We start from the raw sequence: 13,331 nt of genomic DNA on the forward strand, positions 1-13,331 counted from the left end.
TGACCAAGGCTAATGATTACAAAAGATAAATAGTTCAGCCCTTAATAATGCTTTCCTCCTCCTCTTGGAAGGTTCTCTTATCGAGAAAAGTTTATTGGTACGACAGGAAGGTACCGGTGTTGTTCTTTTTCAAGGTAGGTCTCTGAGTGGTGATCGACTGATTGTTCTCATTGATGTTCATGAATTGAACAGGTGCCGATTTATCGTTGAGGGTGTTGACGTCGGTGAATTGACTTGGATCCATGTTGCTCGATGTGGAGCTTGTAAATTGCGCGGGAATGGCTGTACTTCCAGTGGTGTCCATACTCTTGAACGGTGTAGCAGCCACATTGCTCTGGACAGAGCTATTGCCGCCGAAGGTAATAGGGGCCGAAGTTTCCTGGGGATAGGTGCCCACGTCCTTGAATGGAGTGGGCTGTAACGTGGCGCTCGACTGCACAGGTTCGAATGATGTGGGTTGCACGGCTGACGAGCTTGTCTGAACAGGCTGGGTAGGAAGGGTAGAAGTGGTAAGCCCTGCTTGCTGCTGCTGCTTCTCTGCCGGCGCCGTCAACGAGTCATCAGGCACGTACATCTTCTTGACAGGTACCTCATCTTCTGCGCTGCGGTATCTCTTCTCCGTCAACGCTGGTCGAGTATGCCCAAAGTATTGGCCTTGGTCTTGTTGGTTGTTGGATGCCTCTTGCCTCTCCTGTGCTGCAAACTCGTCTGGCGAGGCGCGTTTTGGGTCGTACTCCAGATGTTCAAATTGTGGAGGGGTGAAACCTTCAGCTACAACTTCTTCCGAAGTCTTGTCTAACCATCCGCTCTCCAGGATCTGATTGACAGTCGGCCGCTGATAGGGGTCGGCTTTCAAGACCCATCTGAGGAAATCGACTTCGCCTTCTTCCAGACCTCGCTGACGCAGAAGCTCCCATTGGTCACCCTTGTGTTTGTTTGGGTCGTTTTGCGGTAGGGGAACGTTTCCGTATACGGGGTCGTTTTGCAGCTTGTAGTCGTTCATCAAAGCACTCTTAACGGCTTCTTCTCTTTCGACCATGCCTCCGTTCTGGGTCTCAAGGTCGTCGTAAAGACCAGTCTTGGAGAAGCGGGTGCGGGCTTCTAGCAGGTGACAGTAGATGAGACTCCAACCCCACACGTCGACTCGAGAAGTGATGTCGCCCTTAAGGTAGACTTCGGGTGCACGATACGAAATAGGTTGGACTTTGCCGTTCATGGGTTCCATGACGAGACCTAGATCGCCTAGCGTTGCCTTGAGATGGTCGTCTTTTTCTTCCGATTCGGCACTGAAACCGTCAACCATGATGTTCTGAGGCTTGAGGTCTGCGTATACAAGGCCCTTGGCGTGGACATCGCGTAGGCCGATGAGGACATCTTTGGCGACGGTCTTGATCTCGGCAAGAGACATGGGTCGTTTCGTGCGTGCAATCCAGAGAGTCGTTTCTGTAATCTCCAAAACGATCATTGGTGGGCCTCCGGCCTTGGTAGGAGGAATTCTGTCGATTTGCTGTCTGATGCCCGGGGAGTCCTTGAAGACTTGATGCATGACCATCTCGTTCTGGAAGCTGGGCCATCCTGGTTCCGTGTCGACTTCGCCGGGCTCTTTGATAACGACGACTTGGACAGGTTTCTTCGGGTCGTTGCTCTGTTCAACGGCTGTCCAGACGTTGCTTTGGCCTAACGAGCTGACGGTGAGGTACTTCTTGCCGCTCTCGCCGATTAATGTTGTGCCCTCGGAAAGCATGCTGTGTCGAATTGCTGTCGTGTCAATGGAGTGGATTGAGATGTTTGAGATTGAGGGGGAAAAACGAGAGACAGTCGAGACACGTAAAGTAGTTTGTAGTTGGAAGCTGGAAGAATTGGTGCGAGACAGGCAAACCACAACACGCAACCAGTTTTTACGTCACACGAGATGACGACGCGGTCTCTGAGCAACTCCAACTCAATTCAGCTTGGGTATTTCTTGCTTCAAATCTGCTTCCAACTATGCGACGCGACAACTCATCTAACTGCTCCGATTAGTGCTGCAACAAGTAGCGCCTATTCCCGGTACCTTCTTCAAGGTCCATGCACCAGGAACCTGCAGCTGGAACAGGTCGAAGCAGATGACAGCCCTGTTTCGAACATCGGAGGTTCGTCGACCGTTTATTAGACATCGTCAGAGCTGCCTCCAACCCCACAAAACTCGGGAGTTTCGGCCTTGATGGCCAAGCGGCCGCGACGAGCTCCGAGGCCGCCTTTCTAATTTTACCGATTGCCTCTGTGGCTGTGGCCAACGCGGGCGATAGCATTTGCCTATTCCCAATGGCATCTGCCAACGTGGTCTTGGGTTCGCTCATCTTTTCCTCCCGAAATACCTGACAGGATCGCCACGACATGGCTGCTGCAACACATGCGCCCATCGAGTCGCTTCGCTCGACCATGAAGCAGGTACCAGCTGACGCGTCCGCTCTGCTATATAGTGCTGTACCAACTTTCGACAGGTCAGGCAAGCAGCTGGCACGTTCCTGTATTTCTTTTTGAGGACGACCCTATAGTCACCAGACCTCAGATCATTAAGTTGGTTTGGCTAATACAGCATGGCATGCCTTGATTGTTCCTCTTGAATTCTTGGTCGAGAGCTAGAATGCGCTGACGCGTAGAGTGACATAGTCGGCGAGGACGAGCATAGCAAATCAGGTTTGATTCGACTACTCCCTCTGGTTTCTGACCTTTCATATACTAGTCAGTCCTGTCTATCGATCAAAACGCCGTCACATGTGCACTAGTCATGAATGTTTTCGTGTGTATGATCAAATCTCTCGTTTCAATTTCCGGCTATCATTCAAACTATCAAAGGAAGGCATTACATATATCGTTTATGGTCAACAATCTAGGCGTTCTCACGTTTTCGGCTGCAGTCTTGCGTCGTCTCGACAGTTGACAGTCCTAGTCGGTCGTAGTCTGTTCCTGCCAATGGTTAGTTAGTGGCTACAGAGACTAACAAGAGCAAACGTACCTGCGCAGATCTAGAGTCTGCTTCCGTTGACAACTCTGTAATCAACGGCAAGCTCGCGACCTTCATCGCTAAGGACCAGAACCCTGATGCTGCCACGACCTTGGTCAAAGGCATCGGTGAGACGCTGCAACAGACTGCTCTGGTCGATGACGGGAAGGCCTTGCTTGACGTCGCCAGTCTCGGTCATGGCAACCACATGGCCATCATCGCGGATGTCAAGCACACGGTACTGCTTGAACACAGGTCCATACATCTGCTGGACGACCACGGATGGTGAAGGGTTGGAGATGAAAGATGACTCCTCTTGCAGCTGCTTGGTGAAGAGGTCAACACCAAGGTAACGGTGCTGACCAGTCTGAGAAGAGGTGGTGATGCGAATGACCTGACAGGGGCGACCTTGGAGATACAGCAGATCACCAATGCGGATATGGTGGCAGGGTATTGAGACAGCACTGCTAGGACCGGAGCGTCCAGCGGAACGACGAGGAGAAGGCATGGCAGTCACAGTCTCACGCTCTTCAATAACTTCCCCAACGGGCTCAGAGTGTGGACGGTGCTGGTGATGCTGGTGGTGGTGACGAGGTCCGTGGATAGGGTGGAGGACGTGGTCAGCAGCGCGGTGAAGTCCGTCACGGAAAGAGTGATATTGGCCTTCGTCGTCGTAGTATCCCATGTCAAACTTGCGTTTCTTGGGAGGGTCGACAGTAGTACGGGTCTCGGTCTTGACTCGTACTTCTTCGTGGGTAGGGGAGGCGTGATAGTAGTCACGAACAGATGTAGTGTTGGGGTAGCCTTGAACGTAAGACCCGGAAGCGTCCTGAACGTAAGAGTCCTGAGCTATTGGGCTGGTGCGGCGATGATAGTCACGCTTGGTAACTTCGATCTCTGGTTCAAGATGGGTAGCGGGACCGTGAGTGGTACGGTAATGATGGTCGTAGGACTTGTCCTTAACGTCAATCTGTGCGTCGACGTAACGTTGGTAGGGTTCTCGGTAGCTGGGCTTATCAGTGGGACTGGTCTGAGCGAAGAAGAGAAGCAACGGTGCGGGAAGGGAGAGTCAGGTGAAGAGGAGGATATGGGTGAACGAGAGAAGCTTGGACGAGCAGCATGGGTACCCAAGTTGACATGGCAACACGCTAGTGGGTGGAGAGGTGGTTCATGTCACTGCTTTAGTGCCTGAACCGCCCGCTCCGCCCGCGCGTGCCGAAGCGAGATGCTCAGAAACGCAAAAGGCGGTGGAGCGATGCTGATCATACTGGGGTGGAAAGCTGACAGAGGAAGAGGAGAGGAGGAACATTGACTTACTGGTCTTGTCCGATGTTGACTTTGGTCTGTCTGGCGGGTTGGGACGCACGCTCTTCTTCGTAGGCGTAAACGTTCTCCTCTCTACTCGCCAGAGGGCGGTAGCGGTCTTTTTCTGTTACTTTGATTTCCTCTTCAAAGCGGCGGGACGGAGGGGCCTGGGATGAGGTGTATCGAGTTTCGTGACCTTCCCGTCCGCCGTGCAAGTTAGAAAGCTTGACTTGCTCTTCTACCTTGATCTCTGTAGACTTGGTTACAGTATCGTTCCTATACGTGGACGGGAAGACTGCAGACTGTGAGCTGGGTATCAATTGAAGGCAGCGAAGACAAGCATACCACTGAAAGGGATGGGGACCTGAGAGCTTCCTGTCAGTGATTGCACAGATCATTGAATATATCGGGATGCACTTACTCTTGCTTCAAAATCCAGCTTGGTGGATGTCAAGTGTTCTTTCTTGAAGACCTCACGAACTGTCCTTGAACAACTCGGAAGGAAAACAAGAACGAACTGAAGGTCCTTGTCGGATTGGAAAAGAAGTTGGAAAGCGGAGTACGAAGGAGGAAGATACTAAGGTGATTTGTCTTGCAGGATACTAAATAAATTGGGAAGAGTGAAAGGTGATTGTTTGACCTCTCATTCGACCTGCATCCTGTTTGTTGTCAGTGTTCCCGCCCGTTCCCAGGTCGATATATAGATTAGTGGGAACTGTAACCCACTATCGAGGGTCTAATCCTAGCCATTGAGCCACTCAGGTGGTTTGCACCTCCTCGTTCACGTCGGCTTGCTCACGATTTTGCCATTCATTGGCTCTGGCGGTCACCTGAAGCGAAACATGAGCTGTAGCTTGAACGTACTGCCCAACCTCGGACCAGCCATCCCAGCAAAATCATGCTGAGCAATGGTCGACCGCAGACGCCAACCCCCAGCCTTTGTTTCTCTTACGCTGTCGATCTCTGCAAGGCTAGCAGGTCCGAGTGTTCCGTCAACACACGAGTTCGCTTGCAGGCGCTTCGGTGGCTGGGTGGCTTGGTTGTCAGGCACGATCGATATCACTCTCTCCGCTATTTTTCGTGAATTTCACAGACAAGAGACGTTGGTATGAACGGTAGAAGCCCAAGATTTAAGTTTGTATGCTTGACGGCAGTTCTGTACCGTCGTCCGTTGCAATCGTTGTCGTTGTGCCTGTCCATGTTCCTTGGTTCCCCACAGAAAAGGCAACCGTGCATGGGAAGCTCTTTCCTAACGGTGTGGGGAGAGCTTTCGACAGGCATCCGTTCAAAAGATCGAGACACCCTCGTCAAGGACTCGCAGACGAGCACACATTGATCCGGATGGACCTTCTTGCAGCTTCTCCATCTTCCCAAGATTTCACGAAGATGATCGCTCGCTCCAGCCGAGTTGTTGGCAGACACGTTGTGGGCCAATAGGCATCGCAAGCTGTTGGTTATGTTCGCATGCCATTGTGAGCAGAAACAAATAATACCCGTGCCTCACCGAATTTTTGATGATAGAAGATGTGATCGATGGTCTGTAATAAGCGCATACGATCTGGTGATATTTGACCTTTGAATCTGTGTATTTGGTTCAAGATGCTCGATGCAGAACAATCAGTCTAAGGTCAGGGTCTTCACAACATCAACCGTTTTGCATACTGTCAACAAAATATCTTCCTTCCATACATGATTTTTACAATCTAGACCAGAGAAAAGTCCGGTCTGTGGGTACAATGTTAATTGCAAACGGAATGTCGAGGACGTGTTCTTGTGTGATCTGATTTGCGTCATCCCTCTATAATCCAGAAGAAAAATCTGGAAACACAGGCAAGAGGCTGGGGGCACTCATCTACCATCCATTATGACACACACTGGGATGATCATCGTCTATCATAGATGACCAGGATGCGAAGTATGCAGACCATGTGTCCGAGAACAACTAGAGCCGAAAGCCGAAGAAGGCTTGATTTGCAGGACACGCATGAGTAATTGCTTCAAAAAAGCAGTTCAAAAACTACAAAAGGCACATCGTAAGGAGAGACAGAACGCTTTGCTGCTAAATTGGGATACCAAAACAAAACGTACAGCAGCAGGGATTCCCACGTGGTCACCCACCGTAGTACTAATCTGCCGTTCAACTGCTTATGTATGGCAGAGCGGACGGGATGCCCAGTTTTCAGCTGACTGTGGCCGTACGTACTTGAGGGGTCATTGTACGCGAATATGAATATCTGCACACAAGGCACACCCAAGCGCAGACAATCAGCAAGCACCCATACTTACATCTCTTTTGTTAAAGAAAACGAGTACTGCCTCGCTACCCCTGACATGGACAATACCATCATGGCCGACTTCCTCTACGGCGAGGTCTCCCACCACGTTGCCCTGAGGGAATGATTGACCTGCCCAAGTGGTCCTATTGGCGTTCCCTTCATCGACATGAGGAGCTGTCAGTCTTTTCAACCATGCTCTTGTACCCTTCTTCGGATGCGCGTAACTAGAGATGTCTAGCGCCACAGAGAAGTCACTCGTCGAATTAGCGTAGTATGGCTTGGAGTTGACGATAGCCAGCTTGTTGAGTTTGTTTTTAGCGTAGAACGCGTATGCTGAGAAGTAGTCCTTATCTACACCCAGAGGTGTCTCAATCTGACGGATACGAGTGTTAGGCATCGCAAATGCTTCAGCCATAAAGAGCTGACTGGAGAAGCTAGGCAACACTCTTGCTGGACCACGCTTGTCACTATCGCGAGGATAAAACATGTCGTAGGTCGAATAGCCAGGGGAACCGTCTTGGCCCGCAGAGTTGACCTGTTGACTGCTTTGGAACACCAAGGCTGCTCCCTGGTGCAGGTAAACAGCAGAGGCATTGCGTGCAGCATATATCAATTCGCTTTGGATAACCCACAAGGCTTGCGCGAAAGTGTCCGAGACGTTAGGATTTCCGGAGCAAGAGATGGAATTGAATTCTCCAATGATCCACCGGCTGCCAGCATCGAGCGCAGCCTTGGCCGAAGGATATATCTCCTCGTCCGCATATCGTTCAAGCTCGGTCTGATTCAAGATATTCTGAGTCGTCGCCAACACAGCTCTGGCTGGATCGCAGGTCGAGAATGGGTATGAGTGAATGGAATAGTCGGCCACCTGATTGTTAGAATCGATACCAGCAGGAATCAGAGCAGCTGGACGAACTTCCAGACCGCTTTGATCCGTTGTTGCCGACGACGCCCACCAGCGCTCACGACCAAAATCGAGTGCTGCGTCGTTACCCAAGGTCGAGTTCACGGCTGCATCGATCTGAGCCGTCCAGTTCTGCCATTCCTGGACATAGGCTCGAGTGCTATTTTTCCATCGCGAACTCGGATAGTTTGTTGGCTCGTTACCAAGCTCAAAGAAGCTGATGCTGTCATTGCTTGCGTATTTCACGGAGGCGACTGCCATATCTCGAGCAATGTCGAGTGAATCGTTGCCAAAGTTCAAGGTAGAGACAAATTTGGTGCCATCAGGGAAGTTGGACCAGCTCTCATAGTAGGCAGGTCCCACTGTCGTCCGATAAACACCACCCTTGAGATTCGTGGTACGCACAGGGTCACCTGCTGATACGTTGAAGATCATAGAGTCCATCGTAATTCCACCCGGCCGAATAGTTGGTTGACCACCATGGTCGACGATACGATTGAGAAGGTTGAAGGCCAATTGGTTCGGCGTGCTTGAATTGCCAAAGAACTCTACCCAGAAGGCAGGCTCGAATGAGAAAGATGCGAAAGATGGATCGTGTTCAATTGATGCTCCAGATGCAGTTTTGGGTATCTCAAGACAGAAAGCACCAGTATGGTTCGCAGCATGAGTAGGCTGAGCTCCAATGAGGCGGGCTGTAAGAAGTAGAGCAGGGATGGGAGCAGACCTCATATTGGTTGATCCGAAAAGTCTCGTGACATGAAAGTATGGTAGTTAACGCGATACCATTGCAGACGGAAGCGTCGTCTATGTGGGATGATATACATGCCTGCGGTCAGAGAGGCCGGACAACGTTGTCCCGAATCAATGGCAATCCTGGCGGAGAGAGTGCAGAGCATGCCGATCTCTTGATCTTTACCCGGCCGTCTTCAGACAGGACCGTCGAGGGGGGGTCGCTTCAGCTCCGGTGGGCACAATTTTTGTAGGTGAATGTTCCTTGTCGGTAAGAGACCATGTTTCATCGACGGAAAAATGGTGCGGGGAAAGGTGCTCGGCTGTCACAGTGTCACCTCATGATGTGCACCTTCGTGTTCTCCTTCGAAGATCCTTAGATCGCGAGCGATCCGAACGTAGGCTACCTCTTACCGTTTACAACATCTTGCTACACCTGCATATTAACCGCACGACGACTCGTGCAAGCAGTAGTCGAACTTCTTCAGGAAATAACACATCCTTGACTGAGTCCCACGGCAATGGAATACTGAACTGCAAGATGTTGTACAAATAATTCTCCATATAGTCTGTAGAGGAAACTGAAATGTGGTACTCGTGGAGGCCTCCAACTTACCATGGGTATCAAAACCAAAATTCATCATAACTCATCTCCTTCGCCTTCGAGGAGTACGTACTCCAAGATATCGCTCAAAGTAAGCAGTCCCTTGAGCTTCTTGTCCTCATCAATCACAACGAAACGGTGGACACGTGATTTTCGAATTGTGTCGAAGATTGAGTCCAGGCGGTCGTTGAGGGTGCAAGTAAAAATGCCAGGAAATTCCTTCAAGCGTGTTAGCCACGGAACATGTGGGATGCAGCGTCAGATGTATATACCTCAGAGCGTTTGAGCAAAGCTTCGCCGACAGTCAAGTTCAGATCGTCATATACACCACCCTTAATAAGCGATATGACATCTACTGCTTCGAAAACGTTGACGACACCGCCTGTTGGGCTGTTAGCAAGGTGCTCGTTGAGTTGGCGAGCAGAAACGATTACCATCGCTGTCCAGAATAGGGACGTTCGATATGCTGTATTTAACAAGCAAATGTATCACATCCATAACGGGTGTCTCCATTGTGGCTGTCTGCAGGTTGCCGTAGGTGCCGCAATCAATGTCTCGCAGAGGCTTGCGCAAGTTTTGAGTATCCTTCACGTTGACGGCAACAAACTTGAGAATGCGATACTGAGTCAGGACACTGACTATCATGGCGCGTTGTGTCTCATCATCGACGTCCACGAGCGGAATACGACGAGCACGAGACTCGAGCATGCGGCGACAGGCAGTATATAGGGATTGAAGAGGATGTACTGAGACAGTCTCTATGGGCTGCACGCCAATTGCTTTTTCAATGTCGCGGAGACTGTTGAGTCGGAACTGATCGACTTGGGCTAGGGCATCGGGATTTTGCCAATAGTATTGAATGACGTTGATGTAGTCCGAGGTGGTCAAGAGGCCAGCGAAGGTCGAAGTCTTGGAATCCCATAGCGGAGCAGAAACAATTCCTTGTTTGAAGGTCAGCCGGAGAGGTCATTGGAGGGTGAGAGGTCTCGTATGCGAACCATTTTGGATGAGAATGTTCAGACTCTTCTTGACCAACAGCGCGGTATCGAAGACGATAAGGCGATAACTGAGGGGCAGAACGTCGTAGCTTGTGCGGACTTTGAGGAACTCGCGGATAGCTCGCTGGAGATGGGAGTTAGAAGAGAGCCAACGGAACAGACAGGTGGGGTCGACTGACCAGGCCATCGAGCTGCTCGTGGTCGAGGGGGCTCATAGGACCTCGGGACTTGGAGACATGGGCCCTCTCGCGAGGGCGTAGATAGTCACTGGGCGCGACAAAGGCAGGAGAAGGTTGCTGTGCTTGGGTTGACGTGGGTGTCGACGCGGAGGGACTGTGAGAAGGGACGGGTTCGTTCAGAGGCCCCGCGCTTGCATCGGCCTCTGCCATTGTGGGACACTGCAGCTCAGTCCAGTCGTCTATGCGCACTCACTTGTTCTCGACATGAGCGGATTCCCTGGTGGTGCTGGCTTTGGCTTGACTCTTCGCTCCTTCCCTTCAACAAGCATCATTGTCCCCGCGACTCTCGGGCCCAATGATCGCTGCACCGTGCTCAGACCCGCGTTTTGCGGAGAGATCAAATGCCATCATCATGCTTGACCTTCTTCGAATAGTTTGGATCGTGTTTCTTCCTGTCTTCTGAAACAGCAGAGGAGTCTCTTAGAGTCCGGAGGCACTCATCCTCACCTCTGCTGTCCGTGTGTTTGACCATTACGCGCCCTGTCACCCACCACATTGCCTCACGTGCCTTTTGCTGTCTTCGGCTTCATCCGCTCTTGTACCACCAGCTGCACTTTCCCGACATCAACGGCTGCCCTTTGCCCTATCTCTTGACGAGTTTACTATTCTGCATTGCTGACATGGTGACAGGCCATGACAGATCTTCAAACACAACAGACCGAGGCAGAAAACGCCTTTTGACACAAACTCCAGAAGTGTCATGTCTGGGCGCTGTCTTAGGAGACCGGCTTTAAGCTTAAAATCATGCGTTCCACGGCCACCATGTTCTCTGTTATTCGTCACACTTGTCGAACTCACCTGTTCAACCGAGGCATTCGGCCCTCCACCAACTCTCACAACACAGCACGTTCCAATCGCCAGCATCCCTTCGTGCGTATCGCTCTGTGCGATTGCCCAGTATGGTCAGCGTGCCGCCTTAGATCTGTTGATCCGCAGATCCGTGACGATCTATGGTGTCGAAATCCGGTCCAGTGACGAGCAACCTTTTACCATACAACCCGTTTTGTTACTCGAACCAATGGCAAAACGAAGCGTCATGGAATTGGTCAGTCTGTCCCAAGTTCATAAAGTAGGTGCTAGGTGCTTCCTCATCTGTGATCGTTCCAGTCGAGTGTCAATTGAAGTGCTGTTGCAATATGAAGTCTGTATCGTTTGTACTCGTTGGTCTTTTAGCTCAGTATGCCTCTGCATTCCCGGGAATGGGCAACATGCGTAAGGAGGCCGGCGTGCTCCCTCGCAAACCTGTAGCTGAGCCCGCTAGCACCTCAAGCAGTGCTTCCGGCAACTACCCAGCCTGGCACCCAGCACAAAAAGGAGAAGGTAGTGTTATGCTCGTCCTAACAAAGAGGTCCCTCTGACCAATCAATAGTTCGCTCTCCCTGTCCTGGTCTCAATTCGCTGGCGAACCATGACATCTGCCCTCGAAGCGGCAAAGGATACACCATCCCCATCTTGATCGACTGCTTGAAGAGGGGCCTGAACGTCGGTGCCGATTTCTCTACAGTCGTAGGTACCGCAGGCATTGCCTCGAATCCCAATCCTTTGCCATCTGGCCTGTACTTCGATCTCGACATGCTTGATCGTCACGACTTTGTTATAGAGCACGATGGCTCTCTATCGCGCGCTGACGCCACCACGGGCGACAATCACTCCTTCAATCAAACCATCTGGGACTCGGTACTTGCTTACTACAGTGGTATGACAGATGCCACCATACCTGTTGCTGCGAAGGCAAGATACAACCGCATCAGCACAGAGGCCGCCAGAGACCCCAACTTCAGTTACAGCCCTGTTCAATTCATCCTTTCTTATGGCGAGACAGCACTTTACCTGTCCACAATGGGTGACCCAATCACTGGAGTAGCACCATTGGAGTACGTCCGCAGCTTGTTCGAAGAAGAGAAACTCCCCTACGAACTCGGCTGGCAACCACCAAAGGTTCCGACTACATTGGCCAGTCTAGGCGCCATGGTTCTTCAACTCAATGCTGAAAGTGGAGAGACTATTCCCGAGGGCGTGATATTGGGCGAGAACAGTCTGAGAGCGGTACTGATCGGCCTCAACGCTGCTACAGGAGAGATTGAGAACAATGCACTTTATGCTCTTGCGAAGCTTACTGGTGCTCTGGGTAGCTTAGGGGGCACACTGAAGAGCTTGACAGGTTCCTAGTGTACATTCAACAAGTCTTCATATGACACTGAAACACAATGGCATGCTTTCCCCGCTTGGGAATCCAATTATGAACTTTCATTGCTGCATTCGCATTTTCCATGTTGGGTAGCTGGTTGTACAGTTTCATATTTGATTCGAATGTATCGTTTGCAACACATGACACGTGCTGACCTCAAGCCTCCACTGGCCTATCGATTCCGGGATCGATCTCCTACGTGTCACACGTAGCGAGCTCACAAGCATATGAGAAGCTCAAGCAAAGCAAGCGAGTCTCCTCCTGAAATCACAAGAACATTCGCAGTCACCTCGCTGTTTGTTCCGTTCTACAAGATGAAACTCACACTTTATATGGTCCTGATCCCGCTCGGTCTGACCATCGTGACTACAGCCACCTAACTACTCAAGAGAAACTTTTGTAGTTCGCTCTAGCAACTCTGAACCTGACAAGACGAGAGGTGGGACCAAAGATGTGCTATATCATGGTCGTCTCGACCAAACATTGATCATTTCCGTACAGGAATCATGCTTGCAGCACGAATTCAGAGACCGTAATCCAATGTAACTTCAGACATATCATTGAGCCATTGGCGGTATGTTCGAGTGCCAAAAGAGTCTACATGGGAGTCAGATTTGTCAAGGGAAGGTATATGTTGCATAGAGATGCAACATGAAATGATGTGTGGAGATGGGGATTCATCCTATTTCACTCTGAATGCATGATGAGACACAGGATGTTTCCTGCAGCCTTACCAGAGGAGCCGAGTCTTATGCCTTTGTTGTTGTGGAAACTCATCCTCGACAGTATTACCATAGTCTTAAGGATCATCTGTATTCGTCGATGCATGGAGACAGGTAGCTTGAGCTTCCAAGAATCTAACAAAGCTTTTCAGTTTTCGTTATCAGTAATAGTCTCCATGCTTGTATTGCAAGAGTTGAGCAAATCTCATGATAGTGTTCCACAACAAGTAGGAGTTAACATGCATACCGAAAGCGAAGTGGAAATCCATGTCAATAGCTAGACCAACGTTGTCATTTCAGCCTGATGCTACAGTGGCCAATGGAAGCTGTAGTGATGCACAGTACTTTTCTTAAATGCACCGGCTTCCGTGAAAGTTTCT

At 50.6% G+C, this 13,331-nt stretch overlaps 6 protein-coding genes across 6 annotated transcripts; 2 read left to right on the forward strand and 4 right to left on the reverse strand.

Annotated features, from left to right (window-relative positions):
- Positions 1-69: 69 nt before the first annotated feature.
- AUEXF2481DRAFT_300190 (uncharacterized protein) lies at positions 70-1,872 on the reverse strand. The gene is made up of 2 exons (XM_013486950.1): positions 573-1,872; positions 70-487 (listed from the first exon to the last, which is right to left on the reverse strand). Exons 1-2 carry the CDS (start codon positions 1,742-1,744, stop codon positions 178-180), a joined length of 1,482 nt encoding a protein of 493 aa, XP_013342404.1. The 5' UTR covers positions 1,745-1,872; the 3' UTR covers positions 70-177.
- Positions 1,873-3,008: 1,136 nt separating this feature from the next.
- On the reverse strand, positions 3,009-4,949 carry AUEXF2481DRAFT_30836 (uncharacterized protein; the record flags this gene model as incomplete). Its single annotated transcript, XM_013486811.1, has 6 exons — positions 3,009-4,016; positions 4,164-4,266; positions 4,304-4,593; positions 4,637-4,666; positions 4,713-4,868; positions 4,944-4,949. 6 exons carry the CDS (start codon positions 4,947-4,949, stop codon positions 3,009-3,011), a joined length of 1,593 nt encoding a protein of 530 aa, XP_013342265.1.
- A 1,343-nt stretch (positions 4,950-6,292) lies between these two features.
- On the reverse strand, positions 6,293-8,480 carry AUEXF2481DRAFT_41486 (glycoside hydrolase family 79 protein). Its single transcript, XM_013486864.1, has one exon. It carries the CDS (start codon positions 8,198-8,200, stop codon positions 6,557-6,559), a length of 1,644 nt encoding a protein of 547 aa, XP_013342318.1. The 5' UTR covers positions 8,201-8,480; the 3' UTR covers positions 6,293-6,556.
- A 219-nt stretch (positions 8,481-8,699) lies between these two features.
- Positions 8,700-10,656, reverse strand: AUEXF2481DRAFT_41487 (uncharacterized protein). Its single transcript, XM_013486865.1, has 5 exons — positions 9,982-10,656; positions 9,803-9,926; positions 9,239-9,745; positions 9,077-9,186; positions 8,700-9,023 (listed from the first exon to the last, which is right to left on the reverse strand). The coding sequence occupies exons 1-5, from the start codon at positions 10,189-10,191 to the stop codon at positions 8,841-8,843; spliced, it is 1,134 nt and encodes a 377-aa protein (XP_013342319.1). The 5' UTR covers positions 10,192-10,656; the 3' UTR covers positions 8,700-8,840.
- A 521-nt stretch (positions 10,657-11,177) lies between these two features.
- Positions 11,178-12,210, forward strand: AUEXF2481DRAFT_6342 (uncharacterized protein; the record flags this gene model as incomplete). The annotated part of the gene is made up of 2 exons (XM_013486737.1): positions 11,178-11,361; positions 11,411-12,210. The coding sequence occupies 2 exons, from the start codon at positions 11,178-11,180 to the stop codon at positions 12,208-12,210; spliced, it is 984 nt and encodes a 327-aa protein (XP_013342191.1).
- Positions 12,211-12,847: 637 nt separating this feature from the next.
- AUEXF2481DRAFT_303402 (uncharacterized protein) lies at positions 12,848-13,330 on the forward strand. Its single transcript, XM_013486951.1, has one exon. The coding sequence runs from the start codon at positions 12,930-12,932 to the stop codon at positions 13,230-13,232; it is 303 nt and encodes a 100-aa protein (XP_013342405.1). The 5' UTR covers positions 12,848-12,929; the 3' UTR covers positions 13,233-13,330.
- Position 13,331: the final 1 nt, after the last annotated feature.

Source organism: Aureobasidium subglaciale, assembly GCF_000721755.1.
Source record: "Aureobasidium subglaciale EXF-2481 unplaced genomic scaffold scaffold_15, whole genome shotgun sequence".
NCBI lineage: Eukaryota > Fungi > Ascomycota > Dothideomycetes > Dothideales > Saccotheciaceae > Aureobasidium > Aureobasidium subglaciale.